The sequence below is a fragment of the Sapajus apella genome, unplaced genomic scaffold (genome assembly GCF_009761245.1).
Source record: "Sapajus apella isolate SASKATOON/1434 unplaced genomic scaffold, GSC_monkey_1.0 scaffold50, whole genome shotgun sequence".
In the NCBI taxonomy this organism is placed as follows: Eukaryota; Metazoa; Chordata; class Mammalia; order Primates; family Cebidae; genus Sapajus; species Sapajus apella.
The window spans coordinates 17,673,917-17,694,449 of NW_022436990.1; the positions used below are offsets into that span (position 1 = coordinate 17,673,917).

Consider the following 20,533-nt stretch of genomic DNA (forward strand, 5'->3'; position numbering starts at 1 on the left):
AGGTAGGTTAAAAATGACATCGTTTACCCTTCATTTAAAAACACATATCTGGGCTGGGCACGTACCTATGATCCCAGCCCCTTGGGAGGCTGAGGCCGCGGTGGATCACTTGAGGTCAGGATTTCGAAACTAACCTGGCCAACATTGTGAAACCCCATCTCTATTAAAATACAAAAATTAGCCGGGTGTGGTGGCATACACCTGTAATCCCAGCTACTCAGGAGGCTGAGGCAGGAGAATTGTTTGAGCCTGGGAGACAGAGGTTGCAGTGGGCCAAGATGGTGCCACTGTACTCCAGCCTGGGCAACAGAGCGAGACTCTGCCAAAAACAAGCAAAAAAAAAAAAAAAAAAACACATACATACCTGAAGATTCTAATTTACAGTTCTGAAGTAAACTTTGGAAGATATATTTAGTGGCTGTCTTGATTACACATTTGGATTTAGATGCAGAAATACTTTGTAAATCAGGAAGCGCTATGTAAACTTAATGATTCATTACTAGGGCTTTACAAAATATTTGCCATGTATACTTGTTTCTGGTTTGTTTATTTATTTATTTTATAAATAATTCATTAAATATAAGGAGGAATCCCAAAGATAGGGGCTCTAAACATGGTTGTATAGCAGAATAAACTGAAGAAGTCATTCAGAAAACAAGTTGCAGGCCCTGGCCGCAGATCCCCTGAGTCTCTGTGAGCAGGACCTAGGCACAGGTGATGTTGATGTGCAGTCTTTGTTTGGAGTTTCTGCTTTAAGATTTTTTTTTTTCTATTTTCAACTATTTTTCTAGCAGAGCAGATATTTTCACTTTTATTCATGTCCCCATTATTTTTCCTGTTTAGAAGTTTCTGGCTCCTTTAAGTATGATGTTAGAGGATTTTCTGAATGTCTATTGATTTCACCCTAATTTTGTAAAGCTTGTGAAGCCTGAAGTATGAGCTCTTCGTCTGCCATTTCCGTCTGGTTTCTCACCATGGCAAGCCCATCCAATAGCCTTTGTTGTTGGTAGCAATAAAGAATGATTGAACTTGCAGTTATTGCACTTTTAAGACTTCGAATGTTATCACCAGATTAAAGATACTTGTCTATTCTAGTAGCATACCTGACTTCCTTTTTAAAGTCTACTTATAAGAACTGTTAGTTGAGTATTAGTTGAATTACATGGAAAAACTGGTAGACTAAAATTTTTGTCTAATTTATCGTTTATTCACATGCTTACATAAGAGACTAAAGCTTTCAACTTGAGGACTGTCTTATCAAAGAGAAACATTATCTAAGTAAACATTTTGTTAAAAATCAGTAACTCTTTCTTAATTAAACACTTTTAAAGGGACTAAATTGGCCTCAAATTATCTCCTTGATCTTAATATATGACATCAGAAAAAATAAAATTGATTTTCTTTGCATAAGAGCTTGTATATTTTCTGACTACCTGTTAAAGTTTTTGAGCTTTTGAGCAAAATTAACATATTTAGATTTCTAGGTTTAGTGATTGTATAATAGCATCTGTTTTGTAGCATTTAGTATGTATATATTGTGATGTTTAAGGGAAGTAATTTAACATTTTTCTATTAGATTTTAACCTTTACAACATTGATATTTTCCTTGTTTAGGTAATTGCGTTTTTTGTCAAGAGCTGAGGCATGTAGAAGAAACAGTTAAGTACAGTTAAGCTTGAATCATATTCATCCTTTGGAATATGACATTGGACAGTGTAAAGGGCTGATTGTGATAAAGTAGGAGCAGTACTGGAGCCATTTAGAGGAGGCATCCACATCATTCAGGCCAGGGATGGCAAAAACCCAAAGTAAGGCAGAGGAAGTGAGAATGAAGAAAATCTAGTCTAAAAATATTAAATCAAATCCATAGGACTTGGAGATTGGTTCATTATGGAAGTTTTTAATTTGAAAGGGTTGAAGGAGAAGGAAGAGTCTAGGTTAGCTCTCAGTGTAAATGCTCAGTCTATAGCTAGATACATGGGTTTAAAGCCAGGAAGGCACTCTGAGTTGCATGCATGATTAGTGTCATCAGATTATAGGTGGGAGTTGAAACTGAATTTGTAGAATTTCAAAAACAAGGTGGTAATGCAAAGAAGTCTAATTTTAGAGAATCGTATTCCTCTTATTTCTAACTTATTTGGGTTCACCAAACTGAAGTTCTCCTGAAGTAGGAAAGACTAGCTGATTTTCCCCAAAAGTCTTCCAGGGTGACATCATCTTGGTTCTTAACTTCAAAGACTCTGAAACTTGTTATCAGCATGCTCACTGCATCTGCCTTAGTATTGAGACACATTAACTAGCTTATGAGACTGATGTCTAAAACTCTTGGTTACTCATTTACAATTGGAAGTATAATTGTCAGATAGTCTAGAATACTTGTGTGGCACAACCACAGGGCCAAAACATGATCAGAGGATTGCATGTTAAACATGGAATCAGAATAGAGAAGTTAATGAAGTTAGATCAGCTATCTGACAGTATTAAACTAAATAGATGGCACTGTTGCCTTACCGGAAGAGGTTCTTTCTTCTCACGTGAAAAACATTTAAGGACTGTGGACTATACTCCCCTAGAACCACCTGAATGATAATGAATCCATTAACAATGTAAGTTTTTAATTTGCTACAGTTCCTCCTGTCCTGTTGGTTTCCTGACCACAAATGACAAATACCAGTTCCGAAACCAAAAAATGTTGATACTGGAATACAAAAGCATCTTATACCTGTTCCTCTTTACTTATGTACTTCATCTATCTAGTTTCTGAGGTCATTTGAGTTTGTAACTCCTAGCCTAAAAGATGCTCTATATTTCCTAGTTGCTTAGGCAGTGGAAAGCCATCACACTGCCGTAGCCATGCACTAACAAGAGTGGTATGTGTGGATGAGATGACACAAAGTGAGAAGAAGATCAGAACTAACTATGATTAGTTTTTGCAACTAAAACTTATGGGAACCAGCTTCTTTGACTTGCAAATCATATTATAGGTTGGTTTCTTGAATGGAAAAATTTTGTAATTATACCCTATAGAAGCAAGGAAAGAAAAGACTTCCACGGGGTGACACAGTTGGAATAACTAGTGGTCATTGATGTACCATTGCTGTTTTATTCATTTTACTTTCTTACAATGGGTTCTCAGCCTTGGGATGCACATCGATTTACCAACACTAACATGTAAGGCCTGATAAAGCTCCTTAGACGAATCAAGAGAAAAAAATCCTGTGCATTGTCTTCCTATATTCTCACTTGAAATGATTCATCCTTTCCATTCCCATCACTACCTTTCTGGTCTAGGTTTTAGTTCCTCTCTAGGTTCACAGCTTTTAAATTAGGTGGCAGGATGACTGCATGGCTGCATGAGAACCAGTTAGAGTTGTTTAAAATACAGATCCCAGGATTCTAATTTGGTAGGTATGAAGGAAGGCCCCAGGAGTCCGCATTTTTGAAAAGTTCTCCATGCTGAATTCAGATGTACAACTAGATTTGGGATACTCACAAGTTATTGCTATGAAGCTATGACAGTACCCCTTTTATTTTCTGATTCGTTTCCGTCTAATCTGCTGTACATTACCATTCTGAGGGCGACATTAAAAACATGTATACATGTGTGCTACACACTGGCCTGTTAGTGTCACTGCCCTGAATCAGAACTTTTGATAATTTCACATAGAATTATAATCTGATAATCTCCTATTGAGTGTACTGAAGAGTGGCACCTATAAATTTTTCATTCTTGTGACACTTAGTACAGAGCCATCCCTATAAGAGAAGAGACTGTTTATCCATATGTGGAGGGTCTCATACTGATGGGTGAGAAAGGTGAGGATTTGTAAATAAAGTTGGGTTTCACTTTTACAAATACCTTCAGTACAGATGGCTACATTTATTCAATTTCTACCAGTTTAGAGGAGTTTTTATCTTTTCATATCATAGTAGGAGAATTAATAAAAATGTTTCCTTTTTAAACATTTTTTAATCAGGCAACAGAATAAGGGTTCTGTATGTATTGTTTCATTTAGTTCTTCTGTTCCAGTTAATAAACATCTCTATCTTGTAGTTAATAAACTAAGGGTCTGTAATTTTAAGAGATTTACCCAAAAATCACATAGATCTTAGGTGTTAAAGCTAAAATATGAACCTGAGTTTGTTTGATTCTAAAACTTGTGCTCAGTGACAAAGTTACTGGCTTTATCTTCTCTCTCTCTCTCTCTCTTTTGTTCTTGGCCACTGAAATCAGTATAAAAAACAATAAAAGATCATTTCTATTTCTTACCACAAAAGAATAGGATTTCTTAAGCTTGGTAAAACCACATATCTCTTTCTTTCCTTTTTCTGAAAGATTTTATATGATAAAATGATAGCTTTCCTTTTAACTGCGGTTTTAGAAAACTGTGAACCTGAGATGAAAAAGCAAAAGCCATGACGACTGGGAAGGCGCTGGTCAGAGAATGCCCTGATGAGGCCGGGCATGGTGGCTCATACCTGTGATCCCAGCACTTTGGGAGGCTGAGGCAGGTGGATCACTTGAGATCAGGAGTTCAAGACTAGCCTGGCCAACATGGTAAAACCCTATCTCTACTAAAAATACCAAGATTCGCTGGGTGTGGTGGTAGGTGCCTGTAATCACAGCTGCTGGGGAGGCTGAGGCAGGAGAATCGATTGAACTTGGGAAGTGGAGGTCACAGTGAGTCAAGATTGCACCTCTGCACTCCAGCCTGGGTGACAGAGCAAGACTCTGCCTCAGAAAAAAAAAAAAAGAGTGCCCAATGAGCTCAGGACTGTGGCTTGCTTGCTACTACGCTTATCAAATGATTTGAAGCCCTTGTGCTACCACTGACTTTCTTTTTCACATGTACCCAAATGGTGAGAGGCAAGTGGCCTTGGCGCTGGAAACGAACTAGCATGTGTTTCTTTCTTTAAAAACAAAAATGTCCCTGGTAAATTATAACACCTTGTCTAGGAAAGTAGTGGGGTAAATTATGAAATTCTATTACTAACTTACAGGAAATCATGAAGTATCAGTTAGTGATCAGCATATTGAAAAACAGGTCCCCCACCACTGATGTCATTTTGTTCTTGGCCAGCTTGAAGAACCTGGTAGTGATGATAAAATGTTGGAACTAAAGCACAAGTAGATCTGGGTATTAGATCTATAATTTCTAGATCTCTAGATACATATTCTTTGTGTATATGTACATAGGTATTCTTGTGTCACTAAGAAAGCCTGCTCGATTACAGAATAAAAACTAGGAGAAATTTCTTTGGCTGGAAAGATGCTATTTTTTATCATATCTCTTTCCTACCAGGAGGTTATAGATGTGGACAAGTTACAGGTAACAGCTGTGTGAGTGGCATTTGTGAATCTTGCATTGGGAAGGATGTTACCATGATCTTTTACCATAAATTATCTGGATTTAAGTGAAACCTCTGATGTAGTTAGCAGTCAACTCCTGGAGAACAGGGACCGTATCTTAATTATTTCTTGTATCTCTAATACTAATCATAGAAGTGGCACATAGCAGGTGTTCTTGCAACCAACTAGTTCAATTTTACAGCAGTCCAATCAACTCTTTGAGCTGCTCTTACTGTAGATAGCTATGCTGTTGATCCATATGCAGGATCTCTGATACTTTGCATGTCCAACCCATGGGCCCTCTCTGTGCCTTTAATTTTGATTTGTTGAATTAACTGAACAAATATCCATTTGTGATTAAGGCACAGACTATTTCTGACTAGGATGATGGAATACAGAAAGTTTACTCAAGTGGTTGTTGAGGTTTTTTGGATGACAGGCTTAATATTTCAGATTGACCTTGAACATAATAGATATATATATATAAGCAGAGTTAAGACCATTAGGGAAGTAAAACTTTTAGAAAACTAAATATAACATGGGGACTGTGTGTGTGTGTAAGTTTTGAGGGGAACTCACTGTGAGTCAGCATCATACTGCTTTATTTTCTTAATTATTGGGCATCCACTGCCAGTTAACCAGAGGAGCATAACATGTGGGAGCTGCTGGGTAACATTTCCAAAATACTTAGCATTAGTCAGATATGTTTTTAGAATTCTGTATCCATTTTGGCTGAAGGAAAATGTGGAGTGTTTGTCAAGGGTGCAGAACATGGTAACTAGATATAGAGGAGCACTGCAAAGGACCCATTGGAAAAAGCTAATAAGAATTCATTACTTAGTGTGATCAAAGGCAGAAGAAGGGTATTAATTTAATGGTCTTCTGTTGCATATATAGTTATTGTGTAGAAGATGATGTGATTATTTCCACTGTGAATGGAATTAGAGAAATGGATTTACATTAAAGGAGATTTTGAAGGGGCATAAAGAATTTCTTGACTCTAAGGATTGTTGGACAGCGGAATGACTTGTCATCTGGAAGTGTGAAATCCTGTTCCTTATAGAACAGGAATAGAGTGGGCACTGCTTGCCACTTAGAGGGACGTGCAGTTGGGGTAGTAATTAACAAACTTTCCAGATCCCAGTTTGTACTGCTCATCTCATATTGTGTTTGACATTTTCGGGAAGTAAATAGGTAGCCCCTTTTTGTTTGTATTTTTTCATAGTTATTACAAATATGAAGACCTTGCTTTTAATGTTTCTATAATACATTTCAAGCAAGTACGAGGTTAAACTGCAAATTGAAAATTGCTTCACCCACAAATTCACTTGCTGTTGATTTTTGTATGAGCCCTTACAGTGTTATCAATTCCAACTTTCCTTTTCTTTTGCTTCTTTAGAAGATTCACTGTGTGCCCTCTTCGCTTGTTCTACAATGAGTGCCAAATCTGCTATCAGCAAGGAAATTTTTGCGCCTCTTGATGAAAGGATGCTGGGAGCTGTCCAAGTCAAGAGGAGGACAAAGAAAAAGATTCCTTTCCTGGCAACTGGAGGCCAAGGCGAATATTTAACTTATATCTGCCTGTCAGGTAATGAGAACCAAATATTAATATTATTAAAACAACTTCTATTTTAAAACAGTTAATTCTGAGGTATCCTGGAGGTTTACATTCACAGGTGTTTTAGATGTCTGTACTCTCTTGCTCCTTTTCCCTCTTTCTCTGTGGTCTTCCTCTTTATGGTGACACCTCTGTTTTTGAGGTTGCCGTGCACTGGAAAGGTAATGAAGCCCAATTCTGATGTGTTTTCTAATTCATTAGAGGTTTTGTAAAGGGCTTTACGGACTTGTTTGTCCATACTTGTCTTCACTGGGACACTGACAGAGAATGGGCTATCCTCTGGGATTCTTGTTTAGAACAGTTCCTGGTATCTGGATAGCTGTCATTACTCACAGCCTGACTTTCATTGGCTTTGTTGCCAATAATCAGGAATCACTTGTCTCAAGATAAATATTGGCACCTTATGGAATGTGAGAAGGTCGATTCAGTTCATAAGTCATTGCTTTGCCTGATAGCCATTGCCTTGTCAGGAAGAAGCATCTGTTTTATTAAGCTTAGAATTTTCTTGGGTTTTTTTTTTCTTCTCTCTCTCTCTCTCTCTCTCTCTCTCTCTCTCTCTCTCTCTCTCTGTTTGTAATTGTAGGAGATCTGTGGGATTTACAATGGATTCATATTAAGAATTTTGAGATAAAATTTGGATAAATTTTTCATGGAATATAGGTGATACTAATCTAAACACTTGGGGCATTTGTGATATTTCTGATAATATTTCTTCTCTTTTTTTTTTATTGTACTTTAAGCTCTGGGATGCATGTGCACATCCCGCAGGGTTTGTTGCAAAGGTACATACATGCCATGGTGGTTTGCAGTATCTGTCCCCCCATCGTCTACATCAGGCATTTCTCCCTGTGTTTTCCCTCCCCAACTTCCCCACCCACCACTGACTCTTGCCGGCCCCCCAACCCCCCACCTACCCCAATGTGTAATGTTCCCCTCCCTATGCCCACGTGTTATCATTGTTCAACACTTGCCTATGAGTGAGAACATGTGGTATTTGATTTTCTGTTCTTGTGTCAGTTTGCTGAGAATGATGGTTTCCAGATTCATCCATGTCCCTACAAAGGACACAAAAGCACCATTTTTTATGGCTGCATAGTATTCCATGGTATATATGAGCCACATTTTCTTTGACAAGTCTATCATTGTTGGGCATTTGGGTTGGTTCCAGGTCTTTGCTATTGTAAACAGCACAGCAATGAACATACATGTGCATGTGCCTTTATAATAGAACAATTTATAATCCTTTGGGTATATACCCAGTGATGGGATTGCTAGGTCAAATGGAATTTCTATTTCTAAATCCTTGAGGAATCGCCTCAATGATAATATTTCTTGCATGGGATAATGGAAGATTTAAGCTCACTTTATCTTTTTAAAAAATTTCCTTCAATTGTAGGTTTGGGAATAAAACTTTACTTTTTTGGGCCATTTCTAGCTTTTTTAAAAAATCTAAGCCTTTGATTATTTATCAGAATTTATTTTAGGTAAAAGTAAATTTTTGCCAGAAGGAACATGTAAATTTCTAAGACTGTCTTATATTAAAATGAAGTAAGAATATAACACTTTGGTGAGAATTATTTTTCAATGGGCCAGGCATGGTGGCTCACGCCTATAATCTCAGCACTTTGGGAGGCTGAGGCAGGTGGATCACCTGAGGTCAGTAGTTTGAGACCAGCCTGGCCAACATAGTGAAACCCTGTCTCTATTAAAAATACAAAAATTAGCTGGGTGTGGTGGCACCCACCTGTAATCCCAGCTACTCGGGATGTTGAGACAGGAGAATTGCTTGAATCCAGGAGGCAGAGGTTGCAGTGAGCAGACATCACACCACTGTACTCCAGCCTGGGTGACAGTGAGACTCTGTCTCAAAAAAAAATTTAAAAATAAAAAAAAGAAGAAAGCTTTTATTTAAATGACTATGGGAGAATTGACCTTGAAACATTGGTTCCTGTTTATCCCAAGTAAGGATTAGGTTAATAAAATTTGGTTATTATTAGAGAATACTTGAATTTCTTTAGTGTGCTAGGCAGTGCCTGGCATATTCTAGGGCCTCAATTAATATCTGACGACTAAGTGGAAGAAAGATGTAGCCTTACTTAATACTTTGCTAGAATTTTATTAATGAAATTCTGCTGCATTTTGTTTTGTTTTGCGACAGGGTTTCTCTCTGTTGCCCAGGCTGGAGTGCAGTGCCACAACCACGCTCACTGTAGCCTTGACCTCCTGGGTTCAATTGTTTGTTCCTCCTGCCTCAACCTCCCTAGAGCTGGGACTGTAGGCATACAACACCATGACTGCAGACTTTTATATTTTTTTGTAAAGATAAGGTCTCACTCTGTTGCCCAGGCTGGTCTCGAACTCTTGGGCTCAAGTGATACTCCTATTTAGACCTCCCAAAGTTCTGGGATTACAGGCATGAAACACTATATTTGTAGTTTTTGTAGTGATAGGATCTCATTACGTTGCCCAGGATGCTCTCAAACTCCTGGCTTCAAACAGTCATTTCCCCGTGGCCTCCAAAAGTGCTGGGATTACAGGCGTGAGCCACCACACCCAGCCCAGGTCTTAAAAATATTTTCATATTCTTAAATTTAGATTCCAGAGTTCTGCTTACACAAATAATGAATAGAATACATTTAAATAAATATTGATTTGCATTTGGGCTGAGCTGAACATCGGCCTAGTATAGACACCTAGTGATTCTAATTTTATTAAGCTCTATTTTCTCAATAGTTCGTTGAGATGAGTAGTTGAAAGAAAGGTAGATGGTCTAGAAGCCACTTGAGTTTTGCCTCGTACACATGTATAACTGAAGAACAGTTTGTTTGCATTTTAGGCATATGCTATTGTCTGCCTGATTCTGATCAAGTCTGCAAGAGTGATATAGGGACTCTAATAACCTCATCTCAGTGAAATAGCATAACCATTTCATTTCCCCTGCCATAGAAGATAATGACCTGGGACTTATGGGATAACTGTATTTCCTTTGCAAATTACCAAGACCTTCAGGTTTAAACTATGAGAATTGCTTTTTTGATTACATTCTAATGGAGGAAAATCTTTTGTTCTTCAGTCTTTTCATGCTTTTGCATCTTGAGAGGGTACATTGATAAAGTAGATCTGACATTTAAGCAGACAGTATAGTGGAAATTAGGGCAGGAGAAAGGCAGGCAACTTTGACACCCAAGATTTTTGCAGTTTGATTTTTCTTGTAAGTCACAAAGAAGCAACTACCTTTATTTTTTAACCTGTGTGAAGCTTAGAGGCATATTGCTACATCCCTGATAAGGTGATGTTTTAATTAGCAATTAACTAGTCAAATATTTATTAAGTGCCTTTTCTGTGCCAAGCATTCTAGGTTCTGTGGGTACCACTTTGAAAAGAATTCACGGAGCTTACCTAATTTGGTGGGCAAGCAGCAATAGACATTAATAAGTCACTCACTGAAATAAACATAGTTATAAACTGTAAAAGATTAAAAAGAAAAAATACAGTGATGTGAAAGCATGTATGCAGAGAATTTGGCCTGGTTGGGAGAACCAAGAGTTTTGAGAAAAATAGGGCTTCACTGGTTTTGAAAAGAGGACTGTGTGGGTGGGAGGGCATTCCAAGCAGAGAGAATGGCAGGTTCATTAAAAGACTAGCAGGATTTTGAATTTCTCCTATTCTCCTATTCAGTATAGGGATGACCTGTTTGTAGCTCAGCTCACATAGGAGTCTGTGAAGTGAAAGCAGAGCCTTGGAATGACAATCTTCTTCCTGCTATTAGTGTGAACTGCCTACGCCTTCTGGGGGCCCAGGCCCTCCAACTATTGTGGTTTGGTTGATGAAAACCAGCTATTCATTTTGAACTGGTGAACTTTTTCCAAATTAGGACAATGTCTGCAAATAATTTTTAACCATTCTTCAAACAGCATGAAGCATTAAATTTTTAAAAATGGAGAAGTATCACTACTTTAAAAGCTTGCCAAAATATGCATCTAGACATGGGTGTTTCATATGTATCCAATGTCTTTTACTAACTTTTCTTTGTGTGAATTTTCGTCCCAATATCTAGTACAGTTTGTGATCAGAGTTAGAGGTCTGTGATCATAAGACTTATTATTTTCACAGCAGGTTAAATATCCTCTGGAGATATCCAAAAAAGGAGCTGGAGTGGAAGAAATAAGATGATCTTTCTTGAGTTATTTAGGTTTAATTCTGTAAGGAGAAAAATAATCTCTCTAGTTCCTTGTGGTGTCTTGGGATAGGATTTGAGTGTTTCTCACTGGAATCATGGATTGATTGACTTCCTGAATGGTATATACAAGTGCTTATGTACTGAGATGCCTCTGTAATTAACATTCTTAAAGCACTGGTTTCTGCTTTTTCTTTTCAGCAATGACTAAAATTAAAAATACTGACAATACCAAGTGTTAACAAATGTGAAGCAATTTGAGCTCTCATACTTTGCAGATGGGAATGTAAAAATGATATGACTGCTTTAGTAAACAACTTGGCAGTTTTTTATAGCGTCAAACATGTACCCTATTTTTAGGTATATACTCAAGAGAAATAAAAACATACGTCCACCTAAAGAGTTGTACATAAGTATTCATGACAGTCTCATTCATAATAACCAAAACCCAGAAATAACTCAGATATCCATCTACATATTAAATGAATAAACAAATTATTTTACATTTTTGCAGTGGAATACTACCTTGCAGTAAAAAGAAATGAACTACCAATATATGCAGCAACATGGATGAATCTCAAAAGCATTATTTTGTGTGAAAAAAAAAAACAAACAGAGAGAAGCATCAATATACGATGAGATTCTGTTTATATAACATTCTAGAACTGACAAAAGTAAGATGTAATGGCAGAATTGACTGAGAAGGGGCCGGAGGTGATATTTTGCAGTGACATTAGGAGCTCTGTTTGTTGATTGTGGTGTTGGTTACCTAGGTGCATACATTTTTGACAGCTTATCAGGGTGCACACTTAAAATGGATATATTTTATTATATGTAAATATATCTCAATGAAATGGATTTTTTTTTTTTTTGAGATGGAATCTTGCTATGTCTCCCAGGCTGGGGTGTAGTGGTGCAATCTCAGCTCCCTGCAACCTCCACCTCCCAGGTTCAAGTGATCAAGTGATTCTCCTGCCTCAGCCTCCTGACTAGCTGGGATTACAGGCACATGCCACTTTGCCCGACTAATTTTATATTTTTAGTAGAGGCAGGATTTTACCATGTTGGCCAGGCTGGTCTCGAACTCCAGACCTCAAGCAACCTGCCCACCTCAGCCTCCCAAAGTGCTGGGATTACAGGCCTGAGCCACTGCGCCACTAGTGGAAAATATTAACCTCTTTACCTCCATGTACATCTTAAGATGAATGGAAACTAGCTGTCTCTTTTATAGGCATGAGAAGTTGTTCCAGTGACCTTTTTGAATGGTCAGATAGAAGCAGTTGTGTATCATCTAAACTTGTGCTTGCATCTATGTGGTCTGTCTGAATGCAAAATCTTTATTTTCTGCTATGTTTTTATTCTTGCTCATTCACATGGATTAGGTTGCTCAAAGACTGGAGCCAATATGATATATTCCTTATAGCACCTGGCACATTGCTTGATATAAACACAATAGATGCTTAATGGTAGACGCTATTTGAGTTTTTGGTTTACTACATACCTGATTATAGTGTAGACTTTATTTATAACTTTGAACTGTTAACACATTCAAAGTGTAAAGCAAGCCCTGCCCACAACAATTTCTATAGTCAGTTGCCCGTGATAATTTGGGTCTATAAAACTAAACTAGAAACATGCTAAGTTAAAATCAGTTTGTTATTAGACATTAGTTACCTACCGAACATTCTGTAATTTCATGTTTAAAATCTGTTTTCCCTATTCTGTTTTAATTATGTGTGTGTAATATATGATGCTAGCCATTATATCCATAAATGGATAAAAATTTTCCCTTGGCTGCTGCTCATCCCCAGAGAAGGAACATGTGGGAACTTTAATTTTTATGATTAGTACATTCTTTTACATGTTTTGTTGAAACAGAAAATCTTAATCTTTTCTAAATGGTTTTAGATTTGTAGAGAGCAAAATTGTTCTGAATGCTCTTTGATGAGATAATTTATGTAAATAGATACCCATGGAAGGTAATGACATGGATTAGGAGCATAGAACCTGCCAATACTGCCCTTTATCTCAGTGGTGGGCAGCCCTAGGTGTTCCTTATAGTACGCTCTAGAATTTCCGAAAGTACAGATGGCCTGGCTCTACCTGGGTCCTACTAATGCAGCACCAGGGGCTGGTAGGGAAGCTAATCTGTATTTTGAAAGTGTTATGCAAGAACTTCTGAAGCTAAGGTTGAGAAGCTTTGCTGTTTTGGGGAGATATACTCTGGTTGTCTTATTGGGATGTCTGACATAATGATATATTTTTGGTACTCAATTTCATTTAAAACTGCTTTAGTTTCTTACTTGTTGTCTGGCCATGGTGAAACCTCTGATTTTTCTGGGCTTCAGTTTTTTCAGTTGAAAAATTCAGAGTAGTTAGATTCAGGTTCATTTGGGTTCTGTGAGTCTAGGGATCTGAACCCCCATGGAACTTTTATATCAAATTTCATTCTCACTCCATGCATATCATGTAGAGAAAAATCCAGGTAGTTAATATCAACACTTAAACATTTATGAGGGTTTGAGAAAATTCTTTACGGGTTGCTACTGGAATTAGGGTAACCAAATTTAATTGTCAGTGATGTGGTGTAGGAAAGAAACCCTTTTTATCTACTTTCTAATTCAGACCGGCACTCATCTCAAAGTCAATAAATATTAGAAGAGAGAGAAGAGACAAGACAGATGAAATTTGACCTTGGTAGAAATGATTTATTCAGCAGCGGTAAGTTGACTTTTCAAGAGTTTTTATCCAGGAAAAATGAAGATATTCACACCGAAGTCAGAGGCACACAAAGATATTAGCAGTAAAAGAGGAAGTACAAATCAACTAAAATAATTTTATATATATATATATATATATATATATATATAATATTTTTTGTTATACAAGTAGTAAATATTACTGAAAATAAATTTTTAGAAAATTATGTAAAAGTAAAAAATATTCACCTTCTGCATATTATATTATTTGTTTTAATTCCAGTTAATCCCTGTGGCATCCCTATTTATTGAGTGGTATGTCCCTCATTTCACAGATGAAGGAACCAGTGTTCATCAGAGGTTATGATCTCCCGGGGTTGTCATTTTGGAAGTGGCAGAGTCAGACATCCACCTGGTCCCTGACCCATGGCCATGTGCAACTGCCACAGCACCTCATTTCTTCTGATTCTCCTGGGAGGGGTATGGTAGAGAGGGCCGTGTTTTAAATAGTAGATTCCTTTCTGACTCTTCACAATTAGAGACATGGAACACTTTTGGCCTCCATGATGTCATTCTATCTCATTTCTAAGGTTATTGGTTAACAGGCTTTCCTACATTGGAATATATATCAGGGTAAGCCTTTTGTCTCTGTATTATAGAGATTTGGTGTGTACATCCAGCTATAAAACTAACTCCAGAAGACAACACAATAAAAAAAGTTATTTTTAGTGCCTTGATTTTGAGTTTTCTCACATTCTTTTTAATTTTACAAAAAGGCAATATCCTTTGTTATACTATTTATTGAGCATTTGGTTCTTCTAGGATATGTGCACAGACACATTTGAGTAGAGCATTTGTAAAACAATAACCGTTAATTACATGAAGTGAAAAGGAGAGGGTTTTCCTCTGAAACATTTTCTAGTTCAGTAGGTTTGGCCACAGGTATAATTTTAAGTGACCTGCAGTGCAGCACCTGCCATGCACCTATCACATGCTTCAGTGCTCATAGAGTTAGGGTGTCATCAGCCTGCTTTGGGATTAGTAATAATAATTGTAGTTGTGGTATTTATTGAGTTCAAACATATTGTATATCTGATCTATATGTTAACTCCTTTAATCCTTACAACAGTGCTATGAGGTAGATAATAGTACTGTTCTTATTTTGTAGATGAGGAAAATGAGCATATAGAGGCAAATTAGCTTGCCCAAGATCCTTGGCTAGTGAGTCACAAAACAAGGACTTGAACCCAGGTTTGATTCTAGAGCCTATTCCTTTATCCACTGTGCTGTTCTCTCCTTCTCTTGTAGGTGTAGGGATCCTGTGAGAAAAGACTTGCCAAACCAAATGTCTTTTCTTACGCTTTCATACGGCTTTAGTGATAATCATGTGTCAGTATTACTCTGGTCTCCTATGGGTTTTGGCTAGGTGGTAGCAGTCCTGTGTACCAACAACTGGGCTGTTAAGAAATTCACATATTACAGTGACACTGTTAGTAGATGTATTTGATTCTTAGAGAGCAGATTAACTCCCCAGGGAAATTTGGGAAGGCTCCTGCCAAGGACACTGCCACATATGAATGTGTATTCCTCAGTTGTGTAGTAGAAAAAGCAGATGCCTGAAATGTTTTTTAGAATTTCCTTGGTGGTTCTAGATCTCTTCCTGTGAAAACCAGTGATAATAACATTTGTCTTTCCTAAAACCTTGTGAATAGGAAAGCTCCATAATAGATAAGTAAGCATTTAACAGGTATCATCTCATTTCATCCTCACAACAGCCTTCTCTTGTTATTTCTACTTTACAGATGAAATAGCTGAGGCTTAATGCCAGTAGATGCACTGCCCAGGGTCAGGTGGCTAAATAACAAGGGTGCTGACTCACACCTGAGTCCGTCTGACTCCAAAGCAGACACATTGTCATTTTTTGTTGTTGTTGTTTTCAAGATAGGGCAGGTCTGAAGAACAGAGCTCTCCCCTCCCTTAAAAACAATGTGACAACATTCCTTGAGCAGCATGTGCTAATCTCCAAGGATTTAGAGGATGTGCTGTCAGTGACTTCAGTTTTTCTAGTGGTTTAGCACGCCAACAGAGTTTTCTTTTTCCATTCTCTCGTGTATGCGTTCCAATACTAAAACCAGATGGAAATAAAGGAAAACTCTTAACAGAGGCTAGTGCCAAATATTTCATTTAAAAAGGAAACTCCATCTGTGTGCTCTCCCACCACACAGCCCACTGTTAAGAACAGGAGTTTCACAGCTCACTCACTTATGTTAATTTTGATTAGTTTTGACTACTTGCAAAGGTAGAGCAAGTGGTGGTTAGGGAGATTGCAAACTAAGGCAGCTCTCCTTCTGGCATGTGGCTGGCAAGGCACTGTGTACCTGGCAGACATCCTAAACAGCAGCCTACCAAGAAGGCAGTTTTAAAGCACATAGATGCATTCTTTGGGTGATTTTCTAGGTTAACACTTTTAGAAGTGAGTGCGCCTGGCTGTGTAGTGAGGCTTTTGTTTGTCAGTAAGTTGTAGTCAGAGGCACCTATTGCTCCCTGGGAGAATTCCCACTCCAGATATAGGAGAACACAGGCTTAGGCAGAAAGCTGACTTATGGTAAAATGCTGACTGTACTAGCTCTGTCATGTCTTTGAAATTCAGTTTTCTCATCAATAAAATGGCTATAATACCTACATCCCTGCGTTAAATTAAGAGGTATTTTGAAGAATAACTGAACTGTATGTGTGTGTGTGATGCATGATACATGGAAGATATTCAGCTTTATGAGCAATACTATTATTGTTAATGGTATACTCACTGGTTCTTGCAAGATAAAGATTGTTCACCTATAGCTTTTTAAAAACATGTTAATGACCAAATACCACTGGTACCTGCTCAAACCTACTGAAATTAAAAAAAAAAAAATAATCTAATCATAAAGTCGGATTCTCAGGAACAGACATTTATAAAACAACAGCAAAAAGAAAAAAAAACATGTTAATGTATATGTATGACAGGCATCCATGACCCATGTCATGTGAAGCAAAATCACACGATAACCCAGACTTGGCGTTGGGGGTTTTCTCCCTCTCCTTCCACACCTTTTTCCCCCTTTCCCTCTCCAGTTTGCATCCTCTCCATTCTGTGTCCCACTCCTGACAGAAGTCTTAAGATCATTCTGACCTGCCATTTTAAACCAGTCTACTCTTGATTCACTAGATTCCAACATTGCTTTTCCCCAAAGCTAGAATATTTGGTGGCATCACACTGCTGTTCTATTTCAGAGTTTGAAATTTTCCACTCTGATATCATAAATATTTGCACAGTACTGGGTATATGGGATGCAGAGGCTCTTTGTGTTTAGGCCTCTTTCTCCAGCTTTGCAGGGAGTTAGAACTGGGTTAGTCAATCGAGGTCCTGTCCCTGAAATGTGAGATGTTATTTTCCTACACCTATCTTTACTGGATCAAAAGAAAAATTAAAACAAAATAAAACAAAACGTTCTCTGAGGTCAGTCAAGTTCACTGTTAAGCAAACATCAGAAGTGGGAGAGGCTGATACAAATGCCTGTGGACCTGGATTCTCAGCCCAGATCAAGTTATTGTTTCTCCAACACTTTCCTGTTACCCTTCCTTTATACATACACACACACACACACACACACACACACACACACACACACAGGGAGAGAGAGAGAGAGGGAGAGGGAGAGAGAGAACTGTACTAGCTCTGTCATGTATTTGAAACTCAGTTTTCTCATCTATAAAATGGCAATAAGTTCACAGGGTATTTTGAGGAGTAACTGAACTATATGCGTATATGTAATGCCTGATACATAGAAGGTACTTATCTTCCATGAAGAAGACACAGGGAGGGGGAGAGAATACGAATGACTGACATTTCCATCTCAGTTCCAGTCATGCTAAACCATATGCGGAATTTTCCAGAAGAAACTAATAACCACAAGCACAATGAGGTTGCCAAGCTGTCCAGTACCATAGTAGATGACCAGGTAGTTACTGTGCTCTGAGCATGAACATGTGCCTCCTCCGACCTCTCATGTCTTCTCTGTAATAGCACTTAGCATTGCTGGGCTTTGTCACTTGGCTTTCTGTTTACTTCTGTAGACTGTCAGCCTCTAGAGAGTGGAGACTGTTGTAGATACCTCCTTTCTTCCCAGTGGTCTGATCAGAGCCTCCTAGTGGAAGAAATGAAGCTCCTGGGCAGGGGGAATTGGGCATAATCTCACTCCTGCTCTGTCTATAAGAGCTGACACTGCCTGAGCTCTGGGCTCACTTTCTGTGTTTGAGCTCCAGGGTGAGCTCACACATTCACTCTGGGTTATAGTGGCTGGTACTTGTTTTGGCTTTTTTTTTTTTTTTTTTTTTTAGAAACTTGCTGTTATTCACACTAAGATGCTACTGGGTGGTCTTTTAATTCCCTTGGAATGCATCAGGTTACTGAGCAGAAGATTTTGTTCTACCTATTGGACCAATTACCAATAAGAAAATGCATATTTCTCTGATACTTTCAGACTTTTAGAATCATTCAAAATGAGCAATTGTGGCCTACAATGGAAGGCTGTTATCTCAGAATTTTGAAGTACCTGAGTGTTTCTCTTGAAGAAAGAGTTCATTTTATGCAGTAATAAGTAATTTAATGGGCATTGAATATATCAAAACTTTCCTCAGATGTTCTTTTCTCATTGTATCATTTTCAATTCTATATTTCCTTAAAGAGGGCTTTCCAGAGAAAAATGGAAACTGGATTCTTGTTTTTTAGTTTTAACCTCTCTGAGGATTTTCATACCGTCTCACCTCCACCCTATTCACACAAATTATTCCTCATCCAACTTGTGTGGATCCCATGTGGCTGATGTAGACCTCATGCTACTCTGTGTTTCAATGTAATTTCTATCAGATTAACAAGTACACTTCTCCGAGAAGCCAATAGGGTTTTGACAAATGGATTCGAGATATCAAGAATATGCTCAGCCTTGATGCTTTGGGATATAAGTTTTTATCTTCCTGAAAGGAAGCATTAGCTGCCCTCCTTCATTTTCTAGCTAATTCACACAAGCAGTAATCACTTGGGTTTTTTATCTCTGTTCAGAATCCTTTCTATCTTGTGGACAGATCAGAGTCAACTGTGTTTTAGATTCATGCATTTTTAAGAATGTTCCTCCTCTATATGTATACATATTATTTATAAAAAACACGAAACCAAGGGAAGAAAAGAAAAACCAATGGGAAAATCATGACTTTGGCTTTTCAGGATTCATGCTTTTCAATACCCTCCCCCTTTTATAATATCTAGGTACAATTTTGTTCTCCTTTTTAATTTAACATGGTAAAAAAAATTTTATTTTTCACACACTTATTATAATTTAATGTCTCCTTGAGTACCATACAATAGCTGACTGTTCATCTATTGCTGGATTTTTTCTTTTACAGTTTTTACCAGCAGAAATAATGATTTTGATCTTGCTTTTAAAAAAGAATGCACATCTTACAGATGAGAAAACTAAGGAACACATGGATAACTGTTAGAGGAAGCATTCACACTGCTAGTGAATGGTAGGATGAGACTGGAACCATTCTTTTCTGTGCCCTGCTTAGTGCTCTGCCATGAGCCAAAATTAACTTATTTTAAAACCCCAGTCCACCAGAACCTTTTAAAAATAAAATATCTTGTCAGCCTTGGTGGCTCACACCTGTAATCCCAGCACTTTGGGAGTCTGAGGCGGGCGGACCACTTGAGGTCAGGAGTTTGAGACCAGCCTGGCCAACATAGTGAAACCCTGTGTCCACTAAAAATCCAAAAATTAGCCAGGCATGGTCGCGTGTGCCTGTAATCCCACCTACTCAGGAGGCTGAACCAGGAGAATTGCTTGAACCCGGGAGGCAGAGGGTGCTGTGAGCCGAGATTGTGCCATAGCACTCCAGCCAGAGTGACAGAGTGAGACTGCATCTCAAAAAAATAATAAATAAACAAAATAAAATATCTTGTACTTTGTGTGTTTAACAACCAGTTAACAATCCCTGTAATATTTAACATTGTTCTACACCAGCTTCTCTTTGGGGTATATATAATTCCTGCTCTCTTTAGGGTTATGCCGTTATTTGATTTCCATATACATTCACAGGTGTACATAAGGGTACTGTACATGTGTGATTGTGTCTGTGTTTGCAGAAAAAGAGAGGGGAAGGTGTCTTACCTAGACTCAGCCTTGTGTTCCTCGAAAGAGGTACCTCATCCATTTGGTCTAGTTCAGTTAGGAACCCATCAGACACCTTTATCTTTTACTGTATTATTGTCAGATGAGGGATGATAGAAGTGGCTTTTTTTCTAGGTCAGCACATTTAATTAGTGATTCACATTTCACATTGTATCATAGCCAACATTTGAACATAGAGATAAACCAGGGTAAGAAAAATTATCGTTTGAAAATATTTTTTTGGTGTAGATTCAGAGGGTACATGTGCAGGTTTGTTACATGAATATATTGTGTACTGGTGGAGGTTGGGCTTCTAGTGAACCCATTATTCAAATAGTGAACAATTGTATCAGATACGTAATTTTTTAATCCTCACTCCTTTTCACCCTGCTGCCTTTTAGAGTCCTAGTATCTGTCACTTCTGTCTTTATGTCCATGTGTAATCATTGTTTAGCTCTCACTTATAAGTGAGAACATGCTGTA

At 37.9% G+C, this 20,533-nt stretch overlaps 1 protein-coding gene and 1 long non-coding RNA gene across 3 annotated transcripts in view; both read left to right on the forward strand.

Moving 5' to 3' along the window:
* STXBP6 (syntaxin binding protein 6) overlaps positions 1-20,533 on the forward strand; it is a 253,830-nt gene that overhangs the window by 68,682 nt on the left and 164,615 nt on the right. Inside the window, exons 1-2 of one of the 2 annotated variants that reach the window (XM_032242662.1) lie at positions 5,998-6,019; positions 6,750-6,938. In XM_032242662.1, coding sequence (XP_032098553.1) covers positions 6,004-6,019; positions 6,750-6,938 — 205 coding nt within the window. In that variant the 5' untranslated portion in view covers positions 5,998-6,003. Of the gene's footprint in view, positions 1-5,997; positions 6,020-6,749; positions 6,939-20,533 lie in introns of those variants that run through there. The other variant, XM_032242663.1, reaches the window with a different exon arrangement.
* On the forward strand, positions 12,236-19,048 carry LOC116526337. The gene is made up of 2 exons (XR_004258103.1): positions 12,236-13,866; positions 14,180-19,048. It is a non-coding gene; the product is annotated as an uncharacterized LOC116526337 (long non-coding RNA).